The sequence below is a fragment of the Natator depressus genome, chromosome 12 (genome assembly GCF_965152275.1).
Source record: "Natator depressus isolate rNatDep1 chromosome 12, rNatDep2.hap1, whole genome shotgun sequence".
Classification (NCBI taxonomy): Eukaryota; Metazoa; Chordata; order Testudines; family Cheloniidae; genus Natator; species Natator depressus.
In genome coordinates, this window is record NC_134245.1 from 39,189,309 (window position 1) to 39,214,329 (window position 25,021).

General features: G+C 46.2%; 2 protein-coding genes across 6 annotated transcripts in view; both read right to left on the reverse strand.

Moving 5' to 3' along the window:
* Nucleotides 1-406: 406 nt before the first annotated feature.
* APRT (adenine phosphoribosyltransferase) lies at nucleotides 407-5,285 on the reverse strand. Of its 2 annotated transcripts, none has more exons than XM_074968910.1 (5): nucleotides 4,619-4,766; nucleotides 3,659-3,762; nucleotides 2,542-2,675; nucleotides 1,300-1,378; nucleotides 407-828 (listed from the first exon to the last, which is right to left on the reverse strand). In XM_074968910.1, the coding sequence occupies exons 1-5, from the start codon at nucleotides 4,678-4,680 to the stop codon at nucleotides 686-688; spliced, it is 522 nt and encodes a 173-aa protein (XP_074825011.1). In that variant the 5' UTR covers nucleotides 4,681-4,766; the 3' UTR covers nucleotides 407-685. The 2 variants fall into 2 exon arrangements, with proteins under 2 accessions (XP_074825011.1, XP_074825010.1); XM_074968909.1 differs by lacking the exon at nucleotides 4,619-4,766 and adding an exon at nucleotides 5,131-5,285 and having other exon boundaries at nucleotides 409-828.
* Nucleotides 5,286-20,389: 15,104 nt separating this feature from the next.
* The window catches only part of GALNS (galactosamine (N-acetyl)-6-sulfatase), a 66,889-nt gene continuing 62,257 nt past the window's right edge, over nucleotides 20,390-25,021 (reverse strand). For 3 of the 4 annotated variants that reach the window (XM_074968911.1, XM_074968912.1, XM_074968913.1), the window contains one exon: nucleotides 20,390-23,970. In XM_074968911.1, coding sequence (XP_074825012.1) covers nucleotides 23,884-23,970 — 87 coding nt within the window. In that variant the 3' untranslated portion in view covers nucleotides 20,390-23,883. The remainder of the gene's footprint in view (nucleotides 23,971-25,021) is intronic. The other variant, XR_012641585.1, reaches the window with a different exon arrangement.

Consider the following 25,021-nt stretch of genomic DNA (forward strand, 5'->3'; position numbering starts at 1 on the left):
TGTATATATGAGAAGGGAGCATGTAAAAAGTTGTATGTTTTACATGAGATAGGATGAGTGAGACATGCTGGGGCCTTGCACCCATTTCTTATACTGAACAAGTCACCACCACTCCATTAGCACTGCAAATTGAAGAATTCCAATGTGTACAGCTCACAGGGTTGACAGAACAGCTGTAACCCAAGCATATGGATGCAGTAAAAGAGGCCATCATACAGATGTCCAATACCATGTTAGTTTTCACTGATCTAGAGAAACTGATTCCTTCCCTGATCACAAGTAAATCTCAAAGCCCTTCCTCATTTCTCACCAAACCCACAGCTGTAGCAGTACACAGCAAAATCTAACATGAAATTGGAATGATAAAGGCTTCTAAATGATATTTTAGATCGAAGGACAACTCCTCCCCCCCCCCCCCCCCCCCAAAAAAAAAAACAACCCACTACCTTTGGCTCTGTCAGTTTCCCCAGAATAAGGAGGCATAAACAGTGTAGCAGAATTGAGCTGGAACAAGAGAGGCCTAACTGCCCTTGCTGTAATGGGGAGCAGCTTCCTCCCTTTTTCAGAAAACAGGAGGGGACTGCTTGTTGCCTTCAAACAATTGATCAAGATAAGAAACAGCAGCAGATCTTCACCAAGAAGGCAACTGCAATCAGACCAACAACCTTCTCTGATCTGAAGCTCATTAGTCATATTGCAGCAGAGAGTAGACAGGGAACGGTTTCAGTTTTTCTGCCCCTTTCAGAGATTTTAACTCTATGACCACCGCACACTCTAGGACTTCAGCCTTCAGTTTCTTCATCAGCTCACAGGCTGCACACATGGTACCTGCACAACAGGGATGTTAAGCAGAGAGAGAGAGACAGACAATCACTCCAAGTATTACCATCAGATAAGGCACACAGTCTTAGTTCCAACTTTAAGCCATCGCTAATCACATGGTTAGAAGCATGCAAACAGGTAACGTCCGATTTTCAGAAAGCATCACACAGCGCATTGCAAAGCCAAGAACGAGACAATGGATTCCAACATGGCTTTTATTTTTTTAAGCCAAGCTGAACTCTAGTGGGCCTTAGGGCAGGGATTTCAGGTACTATAGTACAGTAATTCAGACACAATATAAACCCCAATTGGCTAACTGCTGCATCCCTCTCCCCATAAAGTCACAAGGACACTTTAACAAAGAGGTTCTGTCCTCTTCAAAGCAGCTTCAGCAGAGAGCACCCTGAGATAGAATGAGCAATACCAGTTACAGCACAGCTGCACATGGAGCAGACTTAACTAAGCGACTGCTCTTACCTCCAGTTGCAAGCAGATCATCAATGATGACCACTTTCTCTCCTGGTTCCACAGCATCGCTCTGGATTTCAAGTTCAGCCTGCAGGATTGAAAAGGCAACTTTGTTCTAGTCTCACTTTATAGAGCACTGCTTTCAAAAATGTTAGTGTGTAGCAAAATGCAGACATTACATTCATCAGCAAGAATAAAATCCTGACTTTCAGCACCTACATACACAGGTCTCGAGCTAAAGCAGATCTTTAGAGTCCCAATCATGCACACTAACAGTGTATTCTATTCCTTTTGTTAGATAAGCTCTCCCAGAACAGCACCCCAGATGGGACTGGAACTCCTGTTTGTAATACACTGGCCTAAGTGTGCATGATCAAGACTCCTATGGTTTTGGTGCAAAAAGTCCCGGGTTTCAGCCCTATGGTGTCTGTAGATATGCAGCCAGCCATGGAAGCATCTTTTCTCTGTCCTCCAAGAGAGATGAACCCATGCAATGCTTATGACTACCACAGAACTTTGTATTATGCTAGGGAAGGCTTGCCTCAACAGTATTCACCTGCCAGATACTCCAGCAGCATTAGCTAGCTAGCTAAGGCAGAGTTATTAAGCCTATGCTCTCTCTCTTCCAATAAGGGCTAGGCATGAACCAGCTGCTGTGCAATAAGTGTTTCCTAATTTAAAACCATTAAAAAAAAGAGCATTTTACTAGAGCATTTACTCAAACAAGCAAGAGTGGGAAAAAGTAATGGATATCTTCGTGCAACGCCCCCTTCTTTCCTCTTCCCTGTTCCACTGGCCTTTCTCCAGAAGCACAGGACTTGCTGTCAGTCCTTTAACTAGGTTCCTCTAAAAATCAGCAGCCATTAGTTTTTATGTTCAGTACTATTAATAATACGTACACTCAGATTCAAGCCCCACCTAACAGCTGTCTGAACTAAGTACCTTTTCTCCAAAGATCTCAGAATAGTTTGCAAAATTAACTCTCTGTTAAGCCTCACACCACCCCTATGAGGTAGGTACTAGACACTGGGCACAACCAGAATGGAACTTAGAATGCCTGACTCCCACTGCTGTGTTCTCATCACCAGCCCCAGAAGGGCTACAGTGGTTGGGAAAGTCTCTAGCACCAAATGTTATTAGATGGGCTTCACCTCACCACCAACCTCATCCCCAAAGTAGCTCAGTGATTTCAGCAAACAAGACATTAGCAATTACAGCAGTGTCCACCAAGGGTTCTCTTCTGGCTATTACCTGGCCATATTCAAGAGCGTATGAGACAGATTCTGTGGGACCCGGAAGCTTTCCCTTTTTTCGTATTAACACACAGCCAATCCCTAGTCTCTGTGCCAGAACTGGGCCAAAGAGGAAACCACGAGAATCCAGACCTATGGGAAGCAGAGCAGCAAAAATACTGTTAAAGGGAAATGGTTCAGTTTTCACTCTCTCAGCAAATCTTCAATGTTTCTGTTATCTTCCTGTACTCAGGGAGCCTAGCAGCTATTTGTACTGACTTGCAATCCCACCTACTTTGTATTGTATGTTTGTATTCACACAGAATTACTACGAAATGCAGCCCGGAACCTGGAGTTCCACATATATCACCACAGTATCTACGTTAGGAGCTCCCTCTATTAGTTTGTGAGCTGGTTCTTGTCTGTACTAATAAGAAATTAAGTCTCAATATCAATTCAACTGTAGGGCCAGAAACTCAGTATCACATCAGGATGGGTTTATATCACAGCCACTAAGAACTGAATAGAGTCCACTAGACTCACTGACATTGGATTATTGTCAAATCACCGCTCTTCCATTCAGTACTTATTATTCTCAATATCCTTAAACAACGTGTTCGTTGGAATGGGACAGTTATCTCCATAAGGCACAGCTACAGTTGGTCTGTAACCAGTCACTCTGAGACAAGTGGAAAAATGGAAACACAGCTTGTCTTTTTGCTATTTATATAACACTAGACCTGGCTTAAAGGCAAGTTATAGACTAAGGAAGATAGAGTAGTAATTAACTCATATTGGCTAATTCACTGCTTACTGTTATTAAATCTTTTTAAATAAAGGAAATTATTGCCAAATGTTCATCGAGAGGGTGTTTTCAACACTCAAAACAGCATGTCAGAAAAGTACAGCACAAAAATGAAACAACCATCACACGAGTGTTACGTAGTTTGGTACAGAATAAAACGTTATGATAAACAGTCATAATGCTGCAATACCATGATGTTCTACCATCTTTCCTGCCTCGTTAAAGTGGTTGTTTCTGACCTTTGCTTACCATGCAATCTCTGTATGGATGGACAGTAATGTTCTGTACTGTATTTTATAGACGTTTCCCTAGCATTTATCATGATACCCACCCGCAATGAAGTCGATCTGTGGGTAGCGTGCCTTCAAATGAGCTTCCAAAAGATCAACCACAGTTCTGAAGGCTATAGGATCCTTTAGCAAAGGGGTGATATCACTAAAAACAGAAGAACAAAATGAGTTATCCCTGGAACCTGAAAGCTACATTACACAGATCAGAGCCCACAGTTTACCCGCTCCATGTTTAAGAAACTTGGTTTCTACAAGTGGATTTGAGTCATCACTCCATTTCCAGGGGTTCATAATAGCTGCAAAAGGGGCTACCTACAAGATCTCTTGAAACAGTGGTTGGGCTCAGCACTGAGTGAAGAAACATGTCCTATAGCTAGACAACTAGCAACTGCTGCTACGATTCCCTAAGCATTTGTATTCTAATCCTTTTTTCAGATGCTCAGAGCTTTCCAAAGTGTTCACACTCTAGGCTGAGAATTTCCAGATGGTGACTATTTCTGAGGCAAAACAATTCAGATGTTTTGAAAATACGTGTGATGGAAAAATAACTTCTTATAATGAAATTCATACTTTTTTAATAAGTATGACACTGCTACAGAAAAAAAGCTGAAACAGCCCTCATTAAGAAATGCCTTTGATTGGGCATCTGCAAAGTGTTTTTTACTTGCTGAGATATAACCCACTGATATAACCCAGATATAAACCTGACCAATCTCAGCTACAGCTGACAAGGTGCTCAGATAAGAACATGCTGGGAGAGAGTTTGGCCCGACTACAAAGCTACACACCAGTTCAGTTTCATAGAATATGACTTTACTCCCATATGTAACTGCTGGCAGGACTAAGGCTTAACTTGGCTGCTCACTGACCAAGTGACTGCAGCAGCCTGCGGGTCATGGGCCGTACCCCTGAGCTCAGCTTCAGCGCACCGGGCAGAGGTGGGCAGGGGCTGCCTGCTTCAGAGCGTGCAGGGCAAAGGCCAGCGCAGACGAAGGACAAACCTAGGCAGGCCAAGCAGGTCTATCCCCAGCGCCAGGGCAGTAGGACTCTGCAGCTGCGCCATCCGTGTGCCAGGGCCAAACTTCACGCTGTGCCCTAGTGTGCATGCTGCATGAGTGTAATTGCACAGCGCTCCCCTCCCCGCAACCTGTCCTGCCCCCATGTCCCTCTATCACCCCCCCAGCCCCCCTTCACTCCCTGTCCTGCCCCCTCCCTCCCCGCCCCCCTTCGCCCCCTGACCCGCCCCCTCCTTCATCGCCCCCAGCCCCCCTTCGCTCCCTGACCCGCCCCCCCTCACCCCCCAGCCCCCCTTCGCTCCCTTTCTCTCCCTGACCCGCCCCCTCCCTCATCGCCCCCAGCCCCCCTTCGCTCCCTGACCCGCCCCCTCCCTCCCTTCCTCCCTCCCTTCCTCCCTCCCTCCCTCATCGCCCCCAGCCCCCCTTCGCTCCCTGACCCGCCCCCTCCCTCCCTCATCGCCCCCAGCCCCCCCTGACTCCCTGACCCGGCCCCTCACCGGAAGAGCACCCCGGGGCAAGGGAAGTCCGGGAAGGGCCGGACCCGCTCCTCCAACAGGTGCCGCCGCGCGCCCAGCTCCCCGCTCATGCTGCCGCGTGCCCCGCCAGCACTGCGCAGGCGCCCAGCGGCCAGCCTAGCGCCTCGCGCTGCTCTGGGGGAGGAGGCAGAAGAGTGCGGAGGAAACCATTGCTGGAGGCGGAGGGGGGGAATGCGGGGGAAACCATGGCAGCTGGAAAGGGGGGAAGCGTGTGTGGGGGGGGAGGGCGGGGAACCATGGCAGCTGGAAAGGGGTAGAGAGGAAGCTAGGGGGCTGTTACTGGTGGTATGCCCCATGCTATCAGCACCTGCCCTCCCCGCGGCATCATGGGTTCACATCCATGGGTGCCCCATGACAACATCCCCGGGGTGTCACCTTCCACCATGGCCACCCACAGCAGCCGGGCTGACACCTGACGTCATCATGCTGTTACACCTGCTGTGAGGTCATCGCAGCCGCACTAGGACGTCACTCCCAGCCCCTCCCTGCACCGCGATGATACCAGCACTAGGCCAGCACTCTGGTGATGTCACACGCAGTGACCTCATGACACTGATCCCGGGCCACATCACCGGCCTGCCACGAGGAGCTGTCCCCTGTGAGGCCACTCCGCTGTCCGCCCCTGCCATGACACTGCTCACCTGCATCCTCTCTGGGCCAAGGGAAGAGCTAGTCCTACTGCAGCGGGACCTGCTGCACCACACAAGAAGCCACTTCAGCGGCAGAGTGTTAGAAGCAACAGCGCGAGCTCCGCAGAATCTCCGAGAGGAGTCTGAATTTGGTTTATAGGTCTGCCTTAAAAAAAAAAAAAAAATCAGAAAAAAGAAAAAAGTTACCAATTATAAAGCTCAGGATGACACGTCACTTTCGCCCTCTACCAAAAGCCAGCTGTAGTTATTCAGTAACAAGCAAACCCATTCCCTGTTCTGCCACAGGCTCACCCCCGCTACATCTCTCACCCTCTCCAATGCTTGATAAAATAGGTGACTGTCACAGCACGACCTGAACATTAAGCACAGACTAGTACATCCTGGAGTATGTATTTTGTATAGTTAAAACCTGGTGCTTCATTTGCATAAACTGGAAAAAAAATCAAGTAAAAAGTGTGAGGATGCTCAGTTCTTTAAAAAAGGGAAGGAGGAGGATCCTGGGAACTACAGGCCAGTCAGCCTCACCTCAGTCCCTGGAAAAATCATGGAGCAGGTCCTCAAGGAATCAATTCTGAAGCACTTAGAGGAGAGGAAAGTGATCAGGAACAGTCAGCATGGATTCACCAAGGGCAAGTCATGCTTGACTAATCTAATTGCCTTCTATGATGAGATAACTGGCTCTGTGGATGAAGGGAAAGCGGTGGACGTGTTGTTCCTTGACTTTAGCAAAGCTTTTGACATGGTCTCCCACAGTATTCTTGCCAGCAAGTTAAAGAAGTATGGGCTGGATGAATGGACTATAAGGTGGATAGAAAGCTGGCTACATTGTCGGGCTCAACGGGTAGTGATCAATGGCTCCATGTCTAGTTGGCAGCCGGTATTAAGTGGAGTACCCCAAGGGTCGGTCCTGGGGCCGGTTTTGTTCAGTATTTTCATAAATGATCTGGAGGCTGGTGTGGATTGCACCCTCAGCAAATTTGCAGATGACACTAAACTGGGAGGAGAGGTAGATACGCTGGAGGGTAGGGATAGGATACAGAGAGACCTAGACAAATTGGAGGATTGGGCCAAAAGAAATCTGATGAGGTTCAACAAGGACAAGTGCAGAGTCCTGCACTTAGGACGGAAGAATCCAATGCATCGCTACAGACTAGGGACCGACTGGCTAGGCAGCCGTTCTGCAGAAAAGGACCTAGGGGTTACAGTGGATGAGAAGCTGGATATGAGTCAACAGTGTGCCCTTGTTGCCAAAGGCATTTTGGGATGTATAAGTAGGGGCATTGCCAGCAGATCGAGGGACGTGATCGTTCCCCTCTATTCGACATTGGTGAGGCCTTATCTGGAGTACTGTGTCCAGTTTTGGGCCCCACACTACAAGAAGGATGTGGAAAAACTGGAAAGAGTCCAGCGGAGGGCAACAAAAATGATTAGGGGACTGGAACACATGAGTTATGAGGAGAGGCTGAGGGAACTGGGGATGTTTAGTCTACGGAAGAGAAGAATGAGGGGGGATTTGATAGCTGCTTTCAACTACCTGAAAGTGGTAGCAGATGACAGAACAAGGAGTAATGGTCTCAAGTTGCAGTGGGGGAGATTTAAGTTGGATATTAGGAAAAACTTTTTCACTAGGAGGGTGGTGAAACACTGGAATGCGTTACCTAGGAAGGTGGTGGAATCTCCTTCCTTCGAAGTTTTTAAGGTCAGGCTTGACAAAGCCCTGGCTGGGATGATTTAATTGGGGATTGGTCCTGCTTTGAGCAGGGGGTTGGACTAGATGACCTCCTGAGGTCCCTTCCAACCCTGATATTCTATAATTCTATTCTGGGCTAATGGCTTGAGATGCTGGCAGGCCAGATGCCAGCTCTTGTAAAGATTGCAGGCATTAGCTAAGAACTGACAAACTCATAGATGGTGCCCAGATCAGGTCACTGAATGCATCCGATGAAGTGAGCTGTAGCTCACGAAAGCTTATGCTCAAATAAATTGGTTAGTCTCTAAGGTGCCACAAGTCCTCCTGTTCTTCATGCATTAGTGTTGCTCGAAATAGGTATTAGTTTTATAAGAACGTATTTAGTGTTTAGACTGTATAGAATGTTTGTAAGTTGCGGCATGCATTAATCTTATTTGTAATGTCTGTATTTTACCAGGCTATAAGGAAATATATAAGTTTTGCTTGATAACTTTGAAAATGTTTGTTCCAAATGTGTGAACTCAGATGGGAAGAGTGTTTCCCCCTGCCAGAAGAACTACCAAAATCAGAGGGGCCATCAAGGAACATCACAATACAAAGGATTGGTGAATGGCCCTATCACACCTTGGAAATGCTACATGCAAGGAAGTTCATCCTAGGGACTTGGAGGCTGAATGAAGGAAATAAAACAGACACACAGGAAAATTTTCCATATCTTTGTTGTTGCACAGGGCTAGAGACACTAAACTGAAGCCAGAGATCTCCATGGGTTACTCCTGGTCTGCCCTGAAAGACAGATCACTACAACTCTGGCACTCTTCAGATTTAGATTGCAACTCATCTGTGTACATGTTTGCATGCTTTAACCTGTAAATAATTCTCATTTCTTTTTCCTAGTTAATAAATCTTTTATGTTAGTTTATTACAGGATTGGCTACAGGTGTGGTCTTTGGTGTGAGATCTAAGATACAAAATGATCTGGGGTAAGTGACTGGCCTCTTGGGCCTGGGAGCAACCTGAATATTTTGTGATTTTTGGTGTAAATGACCATTTATCATTTATCACTAAGTCTAGCTTGCCTGGCTGGCAAGCTAGACTGGAGAATCTAAGGGGACCGTCTGTGACTCCATGGTAAGACTGTTACAGGGATCCAGAAGTTCACATCTGTCACCAACAGTTTGGAATTTTTGCCCTGCCTCTTGACAGTCTGCCCTGAGATTGGTACTCACTGTAGTGAGCCACTCCAAACAGCGTGACATGACTCAGCACAGCAACTGTTATCAGCCCATCACAGGGCAGAGCATCTTGACAGACTCTTAACTCCTGTTTCTTCTGCAGCACCTTCAAACATCAGTTAACTAATACAAAGAACATATTAGTCAAGAGACTTACAGCTGAAGGGTTTAGAGATTTCCTATTGTACGGACAACAAGCCTATTGAATGGCCAAAAGATGGTCCCTGGGCAGCCTAGAGCAATGACGGGTCCTAGTAGGCAGGGCTCCCTTACTGATCCTAACTTGCCATCATCTTTGCAGCCTTAGGCAAGTCCCACACTTTAAAAAACACACAATATCTATGGCGTATGTTGTCCATGTAACAGAAAACACTACAAGTGTGCAGCTGTACAACAGAGAGCTGGGCAACAGCAATCCTATTGAATTCCCAGGAGCAGGTGGGCGCAAGCCGCCTGCAACGTTAGAAGGCCCCTCACTCAGCCTAAAGGGAGGAGCCCCTAAACCCAGGGTTCAAGTAAAGGTGGGGAACAACAAATGATTAAACAGGGACAGGAGTGAAGGTCACAGGGTCAAAAGCAGGGAGCCAGAGGGGGACACCAAACAGAGCACCCAGGACAGGGCCCACTGATCCTCAAAGGCATCCAGGGAGCCAGTGGACACGGCCCAGAAGAACTCAGCCCGGAGACGTGACCTAAGAGAGGAGCGGAAATAGGCTGCACAGTCGCAGAGCACCTCCCCATCCAGCAGCCTCCTCCTGGTAGGGTGGACAGCCATCTTGGCCAGTGCCAGGAAGGGGATGAGGAGGAGGCCCCGTGACTCTGTGGGGCCATGGATGGGGTGTGCATAGAGTAGGAGGTGTGGGGAGAAGTGCAGCCAGAACCTCAGGAGAAAGTTCTGTAGGAGCCAGAAAAGGGGCTGCAGCCTGGCGCACTCGAGGTGGACGTGTGCCAGGGTCTCCCCCACGCCACAAAAGGGGCAGGTGTCGGGGAGGAGGGTGAACCGCCCCATGTACACGCCCGTGCTCGCAGCTCCGTGAAGGAGCCGCCAACCGGTATCCCCGGCAGGCTGCGGGTCCAGGGCAGAATACAGACTGGCCTACTGGGGCTGCTCACCCTGCACAGATGGCGGGAGGTCCCGCCCCTTGGTGTCGGGGTGGGTCATGAGGGTGAGGAAGTGAAAGGCATGGAGCATGAGCACGTACAGCTGTGTTCTACGTGCGGTTCAGAAACAGACTGGCTGCAGGTCATGCAGGGGGAGCGGCCAGGGGAAGGAGGACTCATGGGGCAGAGGCCCGATGACAAGATCCAGACGGCCAGGGGTGAGGGACAGGCAGGGAACATCCTCCCACAAGACCCGCCCAAGGAAAGCCCGAGGGGTAGGCGATAAGGCTGCCGTCTCCTCCTGGAATACGTGCCAGGGAACATGAAGGGTGGAAAGCCCCATGCGTCAGCCAAGCCCCAGGGGACCCCCCTCAGTCATAGTCCAAGAGGTCTCCAATCTGGGTGGTACCTGCCAGGACCAACCTCCGGCACACCAAGGGGGACTCCACCACCTACACACCAAGTTGGGGGTTGTATAGCAGGGACTCTGCCAGGATGTGAGGGTCACAGGGTCAAAAGCAGGGAGCCAGAGGGAGACACTGAGCAGAGAACCCGGCTCTGCACTGCTCCCCCTGCTCCCCACAACGAAAGCAACGACCACCACAGGCCCAGGAGGTAACCAAGATGGTATAGTCACTCAGTCCAGCAGCAGCAGCTCTATCTTCCTCCTCCGCGATGTCAGCAACAGCAGCTGGGCTCCCGGGCAGCAGCCAGTGAGGCAGCAAGAGGATCCTGTCCGGGTGGGGTTATGACACTGGGTAACGGCAATTGGGCCAGAGCTCTGATCACTGCAACTCCAGTTAGTTCCCCAGAGTGCACTTGACTACAGGACCTGTGCCCGACTGATAGACAGAGATGGGCTGGAGAAGGCTAATTATCTCATTAGCCCAGCTGGCACAAGAAGGAAGTGTAGAAGGACTGAGAAGCAGCTGGGGGGTGTGCCATGAGTAAGAGACTGCTCCTCGGTCAGGAACGGAGGGCTTGATTCCACGTTACTGTTGGGATGAGGCTGCTTAGTCTGCAAAGGGGGTGGAGGGTATAAATAAATCGCACAAGGGGTTTTACTGGAAGGTCTCCATGCCGTTTGTGGGCTAGCCAGTAGGTTAGGAGCGAGTCAGCCCTGGCCCAAGCTGGCTATTTAGAATCATAGAATCATAGAATATCAGGGTTGGAAGGGACCCCAGAAGGTCATCTAGTCCAACCCCCTGCTCGAAGCAGGACCAATTCCCAGTTAAATCATCCCAGCCAGGGCTTTGTCAAGCCTGACCTTAAAAACCTCTAAGGAAGGAGATTCTACCACCTCCCTAGGTAACGCATTCCAGTGTTTCACCACCCTCTTAGTGAAAAAGTTTTTCCTAATATCCAATCTAAACCTCCCCCATTGCAACTTGAGACCATTACTCCTCGTTCTGTCATCTGCTACCATTGAGAACAGTCTAGAGCCATCCTCTTTGGAACCCCCTTTCAGGTAGTTGAAAGCAGCTATCAAATCCCCCCTCATTCTTCTCTTCTGCAGACTAAACAATCCCAGCTCCCTCAGCCTCTCCTCATAAGTCATGTGTTCCAGTCCCCGAATCATTTTTGTTGCCCTTCGCTGGACTCTCTCCAATTTATCCACATCCTTCTTGTAGTGTGGGGCCCAAAACTGGACACAGTACTCCAGATGAGGCCTCACCAGTGTCGAATAGAGGGGAACGATCACGTCCCTCGATCTGCTCGCTATGCCCCTACTTATACATCCCAAAATGCCATTGGCCTTCTTGGCAACAAGGGCACACTGTTGACTCATATCCAGCTTCTCGTCCACTGTCACCCCTAGGTCCTTTTCCGCAGAACTGCTGCCTAGCCATTCGGTCCCTAGTCTGTAGCGGTGCATTGGATTCTTCCATCCTAAGTGCAGGACCCTGCACTTATCCTTATTGAACCTCATCAGATTTCTTTTGGCCCAATCCTCCAATTTGTCTAGGTCCTTCTGTATCCTATCCCTCCCCTCCAGCGTATCTACCACTCCTCCCAGTTTAGTATCATCCGCAAATTTGCTGAGAGTGCAATCCACACCATCCTCCAGATCATTTATGAAGATATTGAACAAAACCGGCCCCAGGACCGACCCCTGGGGCACACCACTTGACACCGGCTGCCAACTAGACATGGAGCCATTGATCACTACCCGTTGAGCCCGACAATCTAGCCAGCTTTCTACCCACCTTATAGTGCATTCATCCAGCCCATACTTCCTTAACTTGCTGACAAGAATACTGTGGGAGACAGTGTCAAAAGCTTTGCTAAAGTCAAGAAACAATACATCCACTGCTTTCCCTTCATCCACAGAACCAGTAATCTCATCATAAAAGGCGATTAGATTAGTCAGGCATGACCTTCCCTTGGTGAACCCATGCTGACTGTTCCTGATCACTTTCCTCTCATGTAAGTGCTTCAGGATTGATTCTTTGAGGACCTGCTCCATGATTTTTCCAGGGACTGAGGTGAGGCTGACTGGCCTGTAGTTCCCAGGATCCTCCTTCTTCCCTTTTTTAAAGATTGGCACTACATTAGCCTTTTTCCAGTCATCCGGGACTTCCCCCATTCGCCACGAGTTTTCAAAGATAATGGCCAAGGGCTCTGCAATCACAGCCGCCAATTCCTTCAGCACTCTCGGATGCAACTCGTCCGGCCCCATGGACTTGTGCACGTCCAGCTTTTCTAAATAGTCCCTAACCACCTCTATCTCCACAGAGGGCTGGCCATCTCTTCCCCATTCTGTGATGCCCAGCGCAGCAGTCTGGGAGCTGACCTTGTTAGTGAAAACAGAGGCAAAAAAAGCATTGAGTACATTAGCTTTTTCCACATCCTCTGTCACTAGGTTGCCTCCCTCATTCAGTAAGGGGCCCACACTTTCCTTGGCTTTCTTCTTGTTGCCAACATACCTGAAGAAACCCTTCTTGTTACTCTTGACATCTCTTGCTAGCTGCAGCTCCAGGTGCGATTTGGCCCTCCTGATATCTTTCCTACATGCCCGAGCAATATTTTTATACTCTTCCCTGGTCATATGTCCAACCTTCCACTTCTTGTAAGCTTCTTTTTTATGTTTAAGATCCGCTAGGATTTCACCATTAAGCCAAGCTGGTCGCCTGCCATATTTACTATTCTTTCGACTCATCGGGATGGTTTGTCCCTGTAACCTCAACAGGGATTCCTTGAAATACAGCCAGCTCTCCTGGACTCCCTTCCCCTTCATGTTAGTCCCCCAGGGGATCCTGGCCATCTGTTCCCTGAGGGAGTCGAAGTCTGCTTTCCTGAAGTCCAGGGTCCGTATCCTGCTGCTTACCTTTCTTCCCTGCGTCAGGATCCTGAACTCAACCAACTCATGGTCACTGCCTCCCAGATTCCCATCCACTTTTGCTTCCCCCACTAATTCTACCCGGTTTGTGAGCAGCAGGTCAAGAAAAGCGCCCCCCCTAGTTGGCTCCCCTAGCACTTGCGCCAGGAAATTGTCCCCTACGCTTTCCAAAAACTTCCTGGATTGTCTATGCACTGCTGTATTGCTCTCCCAGCAGATATCAGGAAAATTAAAGTCACCCATGAGAATCAGGGCATGTGATCTAGTAGCTTCCGTGAGTTGCCGGAAGAAAGCCTCATCCACCTGGTCCGGTGGTCTATAGCAGACTCCCACCACTACATCACTCTTGTTGCACACACTTCTAAACTTAATCCAGAGACACTCAGGTTTTTCCACAGTTTCGTACCAATTTATGACCAATCAAATGAAAGCAGGCTGGAGTAGACCTGCTGTAGAAATGCGGGGGTTGCACGGACTTCATTCAGGGCTGTAGCAATACCAGTGGTTGTCAATTAACCCAAGAGTCATGTGACTTGCTATCTAGACTCTGCAGTTTGCTATGGCCCAATTGCCTTCTGGTATGTATCTCTAAAGAAAAGGGTGTTTGTTTTTCACAGCCCTTGCTGCTTTCATATCCCATGGGCAGTAGTTCCGTTTTGCAGGGAGGTGGAAATCAGGGTGTGCCTACTCAGGAAGTGCAGCCTACAGGAAAGAATGCCATGGTGATTTGTGACTAGGGCACGATGAATTAAGACACACAGCGCATAGCCTGCACCTGGCTTTGGTTTGTCTTCATCCTGCTCCTACACGACTTCACCCTCAATATGGGTAGATGACTGCTCAAAGAGAAGTCAGATGTTCTTGGTGCAACCCCCTAGGAGATGTGTACCACATACTGCAGGCTACATGGCTGTATTTCCTACCTATTCCATACACGGAGGGATATGGACCCGCTTTGGCAAAGTGACAAAAAGACACCTGTTTTAATGAGCACCTGGCATTAAGTGTAAGCCTGGGGGAAGTTGAAGGTCAGTGCAAAGGTTGTCACTTCTGAGGGATTTATGTTTCTTAGAAAGCACTCTATGGAGAGAGAGAGCGACAACAGCAGGAGAAGGTCAGTGTGGGTTATTTTCATAGCAGTTCCCATTAGGAATAGGACTTTCCCCAAGTCAAATTAGCTTATCTGCCACCAGCAAATCCTCTATGCAACAGCTGGCCCAAGTCAACAGCCCTTCAACAACTGAAGAAAAGAACACAGTCAAGCACGTAACTTTACATTGGAACAGAGACTTTTCGGCTCTCTTGTTAATTCCTCTAGGTGGATCAGAAGAGTTTGTTTTCCTGCTTTATCAACTGAAGTACAGTGCAGCCAGCTATTCCAGCATCTTGGCTGCTTTCTCAGCAGAAAGAAATTATTCAGGTAATTTTCCTGCCCACCAGGGATAGCCAACTGGCTAGGAAGTGGGAGCTCCACATTGCAATGTGCCATCAATCCAAGCTTAAATCATCTCCATCCTCCTCCATTCATCATTGATGGATCTGTGACCCCAGAGCACAAGTTTTACTTTTCACCATCCTCTCCCATTTGGGCTGCCTCTCCTTTTTTCTTTGAAACCCTCTCATGTTATCTGCAAAAGCTCTGCTAGCACTGATAACACGAGGCACCATGCCACTTTGCCAAGTGGGCATCCCCATGACGCTCTGCCATTTTCTCCTAGAGAAGCAGAAGTCTCACACCCATGTGCTGCAGGGGCCTCTTAGGAGCTCTTTGTTAGGATTCTACCCGCAATCCGAAGGGAGGGGGATTTTCATGCCTCTGAGAGAGGCTCAGGTCCCTCCCCGGATAATGCTAGATCAGCCCTGCCAGAGAGCTGATAAACATACTTTTGAAAAACAATGTTTCTGCCCTTTGCCATGCCCCAGATTGCACCAAGTCAGATGCCTTAAAAATCAAAGTGCCCCAACCCCTACAAGCTCTTCCCCCCTCTATTCCTCCATTTCAAAGGAGACAAGATGAACACTGCTCTAGCAGCCAATAGATTGGGTTTTGGTATCTAATGCTTCCCCCCACCCTTGCAACTAGTTAATAACTTTTAAGGAAGAATGAGGGGGGATGGGCAGTGAGAGTCTCATCTGAAAAGAATTTGCCTAAGACAAATTTTCTCCTGCCAGTGTGAGCCAGGCAGAGACCTCTCCACGGGTGAGGCATTCATGCCAAACTGCTTCTAGTTCTGGACTATCACTAGTGAGATCTGGACCACCTAGTCTGACTAGACAAGCTAGGGAGACTGAGATGGACTGTGTCTCCTCCTTAAGTCAAGAAATACTTGGGATGTTATATGGCTAACCCTGGAAAGACTATGTTCCATGTGACTGCAATCACTACTAACCTCTGTAGTTAATCATTTGATATAATTATATAGTTGTGTGATTGATTATATCTAAATTAACTGCAAGGATAGATGAATATATGAATACATAATACAATCAATGTGTGGTTAATAAGTTTAAGTCATAGGATAAGTAAGGTAAAGCATCAACCTAAGGCCTACATGCTTTCGGTCAGTAAGAGATTTAGCTTGGCCATCGAAGGTCTCAGGCCTGGAAGAGGTTGACATGACAAGTTGGCTGAGGGATAACCCTGGGCCAGTAAGATTGTGAAATACAGTAATAGATGTATGAGTTTCTGATGTCCTGGGAAATAGGCCTCAATGTACCAGTTAATACCGCAAGATGACCTGTAGTAACTTTTCAAAGAATTCTGTAATACCCTCAATTTACCATAGTAACTCGTGTGTGTTAATGAGAATAAGGAAAGCTGAAGAGGGAAGAGAAGACTGAGAGCGGACATAACAGTTTTCAAGTACATAAAAGGTTGTTACAAGGAGAAGGGAGAAAAATGATTCTCCTTAACCTCTGAGGATAGGAAAAGAAGCAATGGGCTTAAATTGCAACAAGGGTGGTTTAGATTGGACATTAGGAAAAACTTCCTGTCAGGGTGGTTAAACACTGGAACAAATTGCCTAGGAAGGTTGTGGAATCTCCATCAATGGAGATTTTTAAGAGGTTGGACAAACACCTGCCAGGAATGGTCTAGATAATACTTAGTCCTGCCATGAGTGCAGGGGACTGGACTAGATGACCTCTCGAGGTCCCTTCCATCCCTATGATTTTAAGTGAAGGGGATAACCTATGAGAAACAGGCCATGCCTAAGTTAATAAAGCGTGGAAGTACAAATAAGAAAAAGGGGTGATACTCTGATGCACAAGCATAGCGGGCGTAAGAGTAACAAGATAAAACGTGTAGCCCAGCCCGAGTGTGGAGGGAAGCACATCGGGGACACCCAAAAGGAAGGCCATCTGACGATCTTTTTACCCATCTCGATGTTTCCCTAGGGGATGAGAGTATGAAATCATTGATGCTGGACATCTCCTTGTTTCTCTCTATCTCTGTATATGTTTCAGTAGTTGGGGCATTGTTCATCTGCTTAACTAAATGGTCAATAAGAGGATGTTTGATAACCTGTAACCACATGTCATACACTCACAGTTCCTCATGGGCTCCTGGAGTCTCTACACCTAATGGAATTCCTAAAGGTGATTCTCACTCTACTGATCCAGATACTTTAGGCGTTCAGGAGGCCGAACCCTTAGCACAAGTCACTGTGGTTTAAGATACCCATTAGTACTACCAACCCAAACATACCAAATTAACCAGGCTACACCTCACTCACAGGGGTTCTGGGAAGTTTAATTAGTTAAGCCTGTAAAAAGTGCTTTGAGATCCTGATGCGAGAGGTACAAAGTATTATATACACACCTGTCTATAAGACATTGATATCTAACTTTAATCTGATTAACTACTCATTGGTAGAAGGAAAAAGTTTCATTTCACTAAGGATTTCAAGCTTTGGAAATCTGGCTTCATTCCACAAACCCCTCCTTCATAATCAAAATATTTCATTTCAATTTTTTGAAATTTAGAATTATAACACAAAATAAAGTTTTGAAAATGTCGTTTCAGAACAAAAAACTGAAATGTTTCCTTCCAAATATGTCGGAAACTGATTCAACATTGTCAAAACTTTTCCCTGGTTTTCTTCTGAAAAGAAATTCCAGTGAAATCCACCAGACTTCGCCAAAGGTTTAGATTTTGATGGAAACGCATATTCTGCTGGAATCTGCTTTGGTATTGGATAATTAGGAAGGTTTCTGTAATAAAGTCAAATGCACCATAGTCTAATGCTGTAAGTTTACAGTTAGCCATAAATCCATGACTGCTTAGACTTTTCATGACATAGGGTCCAATCCAGAGCCTCCTACTGGCTTCCTTACGCTCCCTAGCTGGCCTAGTCATTGAAAATGGGTTTTTGAGAGTGATCCAGAACTGGTGGATTTGGCACAAATGCCTCAAATCACATCTCCCGGTGCTTATAGCCTGTATCCCTTTCAATGGAGGACTCTCGTTCCCATCCAACCTAGATATCACCCAGAAGGGTATTAACTGATTCCAGGGAAATAAAATGCAACAAAAGCCAAAAGCCAGCTGCTGACTTGGCTCTCTCTCAGGGAGTGTGACTGATTTCACGTTTCTTCTTTCCTAAAAGGTGAAAGATTCTTGCCTGGAAATCTACCTTCTTATGGAATTATTTAAAAAAATATTTATAGGATTTTAACTAGATCTTGAAGAAGGAATAAATATAAACCACAGCAGAGGATATGCCATGAATCCAGCAAACAATGCTCAAGGGTCAAAAATAACCCTAAGAGAAGAGGAAGCCACCCAAATGAGAAGTAAATATTTTTTTTGTTATTCTTCACATGCTTTAAAAAAAAACAAAAAACAAAACAACAGTTTAGTCTAGACGAAACATAAACCGTAACATTACCTTACTCTGTACTACCTCTTCCAGTAATGCATGGGAAATTTGTACCAAACATTTACACTGCCAAAAACATTCAAGCAAAACCATACATTTCCAAATAAGTCTCAAGAAAGAGAAATTAAGCCACTCATTAAGAAGACCACCATCCTGACACCAATCGAAATCCAATGCAGTTTGCAGGGTTTTGAAGTTCTGGGAGTAGCTGCTATAAAACCTGGTAAAAAAGGAAAAATTATTGTGTGTGGCAGTTTGTAAAGTTTCCAGTGCACAGTAAAGCAGCAAGATCACTGGTGTGAGATTCCTCTTCCATGCCTGGTGAAACAGCCACTATCCATGCTGCAGAACAGTTTGCCTTATCCCACTCAATTTTTATCTCCCCGATTTGAATCGGAATATTTTTGAAAAAAAGAAAGAGGTGAAAACAGTAGCTCCCTATCCTCATGAGTTCTTCATTAGTGCTTCTTTGTTCAGAATCATTAGTGTTCTGAGGAGAGGTTGTCATCCCTAGAAAACAAGGTACTCAGCCTTCCAAAAGTTACTCACCTTATCAGCTTCACTTTACAAAGAGTGACATGGCTTTGGGAAGTCGTTACTAAAGATAGTGACCCTGGGGGCATATCTGATACCTCAGTAAAAGGCTTAAATGTGCAGGGAGCTGAGAACTGCTAGCTCCCGTTGATGTTAACAGGATCTGAAAAAGCTCAGAACCTTGCAGGATCAGGTGCTAAAATGAATATCCCCATAAAGTCCAACAGTCGTCTCCTCCTCATTAATATTAGTTCTAGGTCCATTAGTAAAAACCCACTAGCCTCTGTCAACTCAATACCCACCTGAGGACTCCGTTCCAACGCCTGGCTCAACATTTGATTAGCAAATGTACAGGTCTCATTCCCTTCCATTCTGGCAGGTCAGTTCAGAACCTTTGCATTTTCACTTTTAATACTGCTTTCCAAGGATTCACATTTAAAATGCAGAGGCATGTTATCTTTCATCACCATATTCAACACAGTTTGCAGAGCATCAACCTTGGGTGTGTTTGGAATTGATCTGCTGGTTTCCAATTCCAGTGTGCAGATTCCCAAATTGTTGGTCCACAGAGACTAATTTGCTACCGAGATAATCCATTTGTTGCTGCAGGTTTTCAAATCAAGCCTCCAATTTTGGAGCCATAGACTGTGAATATCGTAGGACTTTTCCCATGATTATTAGTTACATCAATTTCAGAAGCTTCTTTGCATTGAGGGGCTGATGATAACATAGCCTCAAGGGGTGAGGAAGGGGCCATCTCTGGAGTCTCCTGGATCAGCTAATTGGAAATTAAAGTCAAGGAAGGAATTCCCTGGTCTCTCAGCCTAGGCAGCTTTTAAGCTTATGCCATTTAGGAGGCATATTTAAATATAAAGAAGAAGGGAACATCACATAACCATGAATAATCTCAAGACAAAAGTCCTCTTTCAGTTCATGTTATGTGCTGCTCCAAACTACACCTCTTAAAAGAGCAAAACACCAAGAAACCATCACTGCCAATAACAGACCAGCCAGTCAGCCAGACCCACCTGCTAGCCTGCCTGCCTTTGAAAGAAGATTGAGCTGCCAACAGCCACAAGAAAACCAACTCCGGCCTCAGTGTGGGCAGTTCCCAAACCAGAGAGGTCACTGTGGGGTCACTGGGCAGCTGGAGCCTCGATCAAAGTTGCATCAAAGGTCCTATATAAATATTAAGGGCAGGATTTACCAATATGTTCTGGCTGCTTTGTGCTGCTACAGTGACAGAAGCCAACCATAAACTCACCTTACCCAGCCAGGTAAGCCAAATTTACAGCTGCTCTGTGTGACCAGAGTGGTGCAAAAGTTGGAGCTCATTAGTGAATTTGTCCCAATGTGAGGTATTTATTTGTATGACAGTAGTGTGTAAAGGGCCCCATTATACTGGAACTCTTCTCCCCCCCACTCCACTCCCCAAACACAGTAAGAGACAGGCACTGCCCCAAAGAGCTCGCAGTCTAAATAGGCAAGATAAAGGGTGGGAGGAGAAGAAAGGCACAGAAAGGGGAAGTGACTTACCCAAGGTCATGCAGCAGGTCACTGGCTGAGCTGGGATAAGAACTCTCCTGATTCCCAGTCCCATCCTAGACTGTGCTCCATCTCTCAGAGCTGTATCAGCACCTGGCTAGAATCCTGCCATTCACCCCAACTTGCTCTCACTCTGCTAGGGTGAAGAGAGGCCGGTTTCTAGTTGTTTCTAATCCTAGTGCTGGCATCTCGGTTGCTGTGTTCTCAGTTTGTCAGACTCAGAAAATACACGCTGCACATGCTGATCAAATACCCTTTTATTTTGTTCTTCAATTCCCCTGGGCCCACAAGTTTAAAAACTGTCCACTTTTGGAAGAGGCATTGATTAAAAATACTTCTTAACAATACAGCTATTTCCATTTGCTACAATTATTCTTATTTTAATTTAAAGCAATAGCTCCTTCATATGAAATTTCTGTCTCTTATAAAGAAACAAGGGCAGAGCAGAGAATTAAACAAATATCACTGTCAATTCACTTACAGCATCCAGAATTCTGCATGCAGATGTGTGCAAAATCTGTGTATTCACTCGTCATAACAGCACATGCAAGTGATTAATTAGATCAATTAGACATCTAAACGGCTATTTTTGTGCACAACTACTGCAAATAAATGTGCACATGCAGACATTTTGCACACACCCTTTTGAAAAAACTGGCTCTAAATGCTGCACTTCTCAGCATTTATCACTTTGGCATGATTGTTTCCACATCACATCACAGACCCCAGAGATATGTTATAAATTCAATATCTTAGAAATATTATAATGAACACTTAAGGCTGTTTGTAAAACCTAATCAATTCAGTACTCTTGATATCTGTGTAATCAGAACAAGCCATCATGGGATCCCCAGGTTGTTACATTTCTCTTACTGTGCCTCCATTAAGGGGCCCTGGCTGGGTGCACTGCCATTTTGCTTTACAAGCTTGTGCATCAGTTTTATTTATTTTTGCACATTCTCTAAGTTGGTTTCTCTCCCCTCCCCCCCCCACTTTTTTTCCAGACAATAATACAACAGTATGATGCTTAGAAAACCAGAAAGACAGGAGGGAAAATGTCATTATCATCTGCTCCTCTGGAATGTTTCAGTTGATGCAACCCACCTGGAGTCAGCAAAGTCTAAAGTTAGTAAAGGAACAGTCAGATGTACTAAGGATGATGGCTTGTGGTGTCTGACTGTTCCTTTGTTTCTGATCACAGAGATCAGGAGTGTGGGAGTGTTATCTCAAGCAACTGACTTGTCAGAGTGGTGAAAATCAGGGCTACATGTAACTGATCAAATACTGAGGAAGTTGATGGGCCTGTATCAGCAGGGAAAAAGAGAGTATAGAGAGTGAAAAAGCAGTTCTTCGAGACAGATGATAAGCTGGGAAAGAAAGAAAAAGGGGGAGGAAGGTAAGGAATACATGGGATAAGAGGCACCCAGATCCTACTGTGACAAGCATGGTATAAATGCTTAGAATGAGCAATAACTTAGTGTGTTTGGGCTGGAGCTCAAAGAACAAGCATTGACCCCTGTTTATATGGTGCCTTTCGTCCACGGCTCTCATAGCGTTACATTCATAATGATTACATTTTAGGTTGACAGTGATTTTCAGAGCATCATAATGAAGGAATCCAACATCTTCTGATCTCCATGCCTGTTGATAGTGCAGAGTATTAAATGTGGATAGTAAAGCTCTGAGCATTTCTGGGTGACAGGCCCCAGCGGCAGTCAAGCTCAGAGAGGAGAGAGATCTGAAACGGGGGTGCCGGTTTTGTAATGATTCCTTTGGCTACACTCAGGATCCAATCCATCATCTCCGGTCATCCAGCGTATCACTCAAAATGGGCCATTTGCACCAGCCATACTGTGATGACATACATAAAATATGTTAGGACTCAACCAGAGATGCCTTGAGATCTTTGATGGATACCAAGGAACACTCTAACCCACAAGGTAAATACGATGAAGAACAGCAGAAAAATCACGCCGACAGACGAGCAGATCTGAGAGATACTAAGAGGGCTCTGCTAGAGGGTGATAATTCCTGGTTATAATTCCTGACACCAAGGGCGCCAAGGCCAACTCCAGTGTCACTTCTTGACAATCCTATATCTGTGGGCCTGTCCAGCCTCTGTGAAGGGGTTTAGAGGAGGTAAGTACTTTGGGGAACAGAAGGATTGGTTATTTAGGCTTGGAGGCAGGGGAAGAGCTTGTGTGGGCAAAAGGTGTAGAGCCAGGGTCGCAAAGGGTGGTATAATGGTTGGCACTGAAGCTGGTTGTCTCCGTTTATCTGGAGTTGTGGGGTTTGGTGGGGGGAGGAGTGGAAGAGCTGTGCAGCAGCGTGGGATATCTTGATTGTTTCCTTCCTGAAGCAACTCACCTCTGCATCAAGACAAATGGGTGCTCTGGAGCGACAGAAGTGGGGTCTTCAGTGGCCCAGACAAGCTGCACAGGACTTTTCTTTGTGCAGCAGAAAGCCGCTAGCACTAGCGAGGCGCATGAGTACCAGATACAGAGCCAGGGGAAGAGCCTTCCATGTGCAATTCTGCTGGGGATCCACATTTCCTGAGAACTACACTTACAGGAATGCTGGCCCCAGGATGCTGAGTGCAGCGCTTGGACAGTTTGCACCGCGAGAAGAATTCCCCATAGAGCATAAACTGGGAACGGTGCCAAGACTAAAGATCCTGATGCAAATGGGCCTTTCTGAGCCTCCAGCTGGCTGTGCCCATATGACTGAAAAGTGACTTCCTTTGGCAGGCTGGAAGTATGACCAAATCCATATCTGAACCCAGATTTTCTGAAGTGAATGGATCATGCACTAAGCCCCGGAGGGCCATCCCTGGGTCCCAAAGGAACTCCCTGTAATACTGTAGGAAAATTTAGCACTTACATTACACTCTTCATCTTCAAAGTGCATTACAAACATTACCTAGCTCATGCTCACCACAGCTGTGTTTGCAGATTCATGCTTGAGAAATACAGGGCATTCTCCCGCCTGGAAGCTGCTGGTTAATATTGGGCTATTGAAGGGAATGTTTACAGCAGGGAGACACAGAGCCCGTTGGTGTTGTTTGTCGTGTGATAGCACATAAGTAGCCCAACCAAGGATCAGGGACCAATGTGCTAGGTGCTGTGTACACACACTAAAAAGATAAAAGGGAAATAAAGCCATGCCTCAAAGAGCTTACAACATAAGTACAATTTTAAAAAACAGTTACTGAAAATTACTGCAGCTAGCTACAAACATTATTCCTATGTGACTAGAAAGTAAAACAAAGCAAATCTGGCATATTCTATCTGGAGGGTATGAAAGTTCTTGGCAACCTTCTTCTTGGACCTTCCCTTGAGGCCACTTTTGGCCACTTAAATGAAGAGTTATCCACGAGAACAGCCTGAGTGGGAAAGGAGCAAGTTGACTGGACAGCCATGTCATTCCTGAGGGAATGAGAGAGTTATGATTGGCTGAAAATCTTCTCTAGTCATATCTTTTAAAAATTATATTCATTACTGAAAATTTACCCTGTATTGCAGCAACATCTCATTTGACCCATTAAGAGAGACACTGAATTAAACAAAAGCTAATTGCTATAACCCTGAGAAGTAATGCTGTAACCATGGTCCTTTCTGAAGAGTATGTGATGTTATCTTACATCACTCCCTTCCATGACGTAAACACAAGTGTCGATGTGCATTGTGAACCATGACCTCAGCTGCTTACGGCTTTCGAGCAGACCCTGCGTGTTGGAATATTAGTGCGGCCAAAAGCATTTCTTTGGATTGGACTTGGGAGGTTCCAAACACTTTCCTAGCTTCTCACAGCCTGGAGGAGCCCAATTCTGTTAAAAAAGAAAGAAAGAAACAAACACATAAAATCAGCCTTGTGGAATTAAACTGTCAAGATCTGGAAGAGGAGCTGGACAATGAGCCCTGAGCCACAACAGACGCATTTACATTTTTAGTACACAAGACCACTCTGATATTCTCATTGAAAAAGGAACCTTCACACGTGACTGAAGCTAGCAGGGTCCGTCTATCTACACCTTTGGAATTTCATCCCTACAGTCCTCAGGCAAGCCCACAAATCCCTTTTCAGCAGATGGTTATGAAACTGCCTTCCACATTTTCAGTAACAGACACCTGCATTAGCCTCCCCTCTGAGATCTGCAGTCTGTTGTGGTGACCCCTCTCTCCAGTAACATGATGAGGGAGCAAATCTACATGTTTGGTGAAACCCCTCAAATTGCTCCTGATCCCGAAAGAGGCTGTAATTATTAGCAGTAAGGTATTTTGTAAAATTTCTTAAGGAACCAAGTACAAGACAGCAGCCTCTGAAGGCTGAGGGTGAAAGAGAGAAGAATATTTGCATTTTAATGAGCATTTTGGGGGATTAGCCTATGAATTGATGGATTAGGAGACGCTTAGATAATGACCACGCCAAAGCATGTGAACCAAGGCTATTTGCCTCCCTTGTTTTCTTGCTTCTTGAATGATCTTGTCCCAGTGTGCAGGCGGCAGAGGATAAACATGGTCAGTGAGGAAACCCAGCTGACCCATGGGCGGGTGGGGGTGTGTGTGAGTATTTAAATGATGAAAAACAAAATGAAATGTGGGATTGCAGTAAAATGAATGAAAAGTTACAATTCCTGTTCTGTCTCCAGAAATCCTCTGCTTTCCCTCTTATGAAACAGTAGCCTTGTAAATGCTGATCTCTCTTTCCTCTCTCTCAGTACCCATACATCCATGGGAAACTCTTCTTGTCAGTTATTAAAGGTCAAGTCTGCTCTGACCTACTGTCATATAGATATATACATATAATTTATTTAATCTAGTCATTTGCATTTGTTTAGTATCAGATTCCTTCAGGGAAAAGATTAATGCTACAAAAAA

What these genes read in the sequence shown, in the direction of transcription:
- APRT (XM_074968909.1), bottom strand. Translation starts at nt 5,219, where the DNA reads ATGAGCGGGGAGCTGGGCGCGCGGCGGCACCTGTTGGAGGAGCGGGTC. An exon ending in TGCCCCGGGGTGCTCTTCCG is followed by an intron (nt 3,763 to 5,130) that starts GTGAGGGGCCGG and finishes TTCTGTTTTTAG; the next exon opens with TGATATCACCCCTTTGCTAA. An exon ending in TGATCTGCTTGCAACTGGAG is followed by an intron (nt 829 to 1,299) that starts GTAAGAGCAGTC and finishes CCTGTTGTGCAG; the next exon opens with GTACCATGTGTGCAGCCTGT.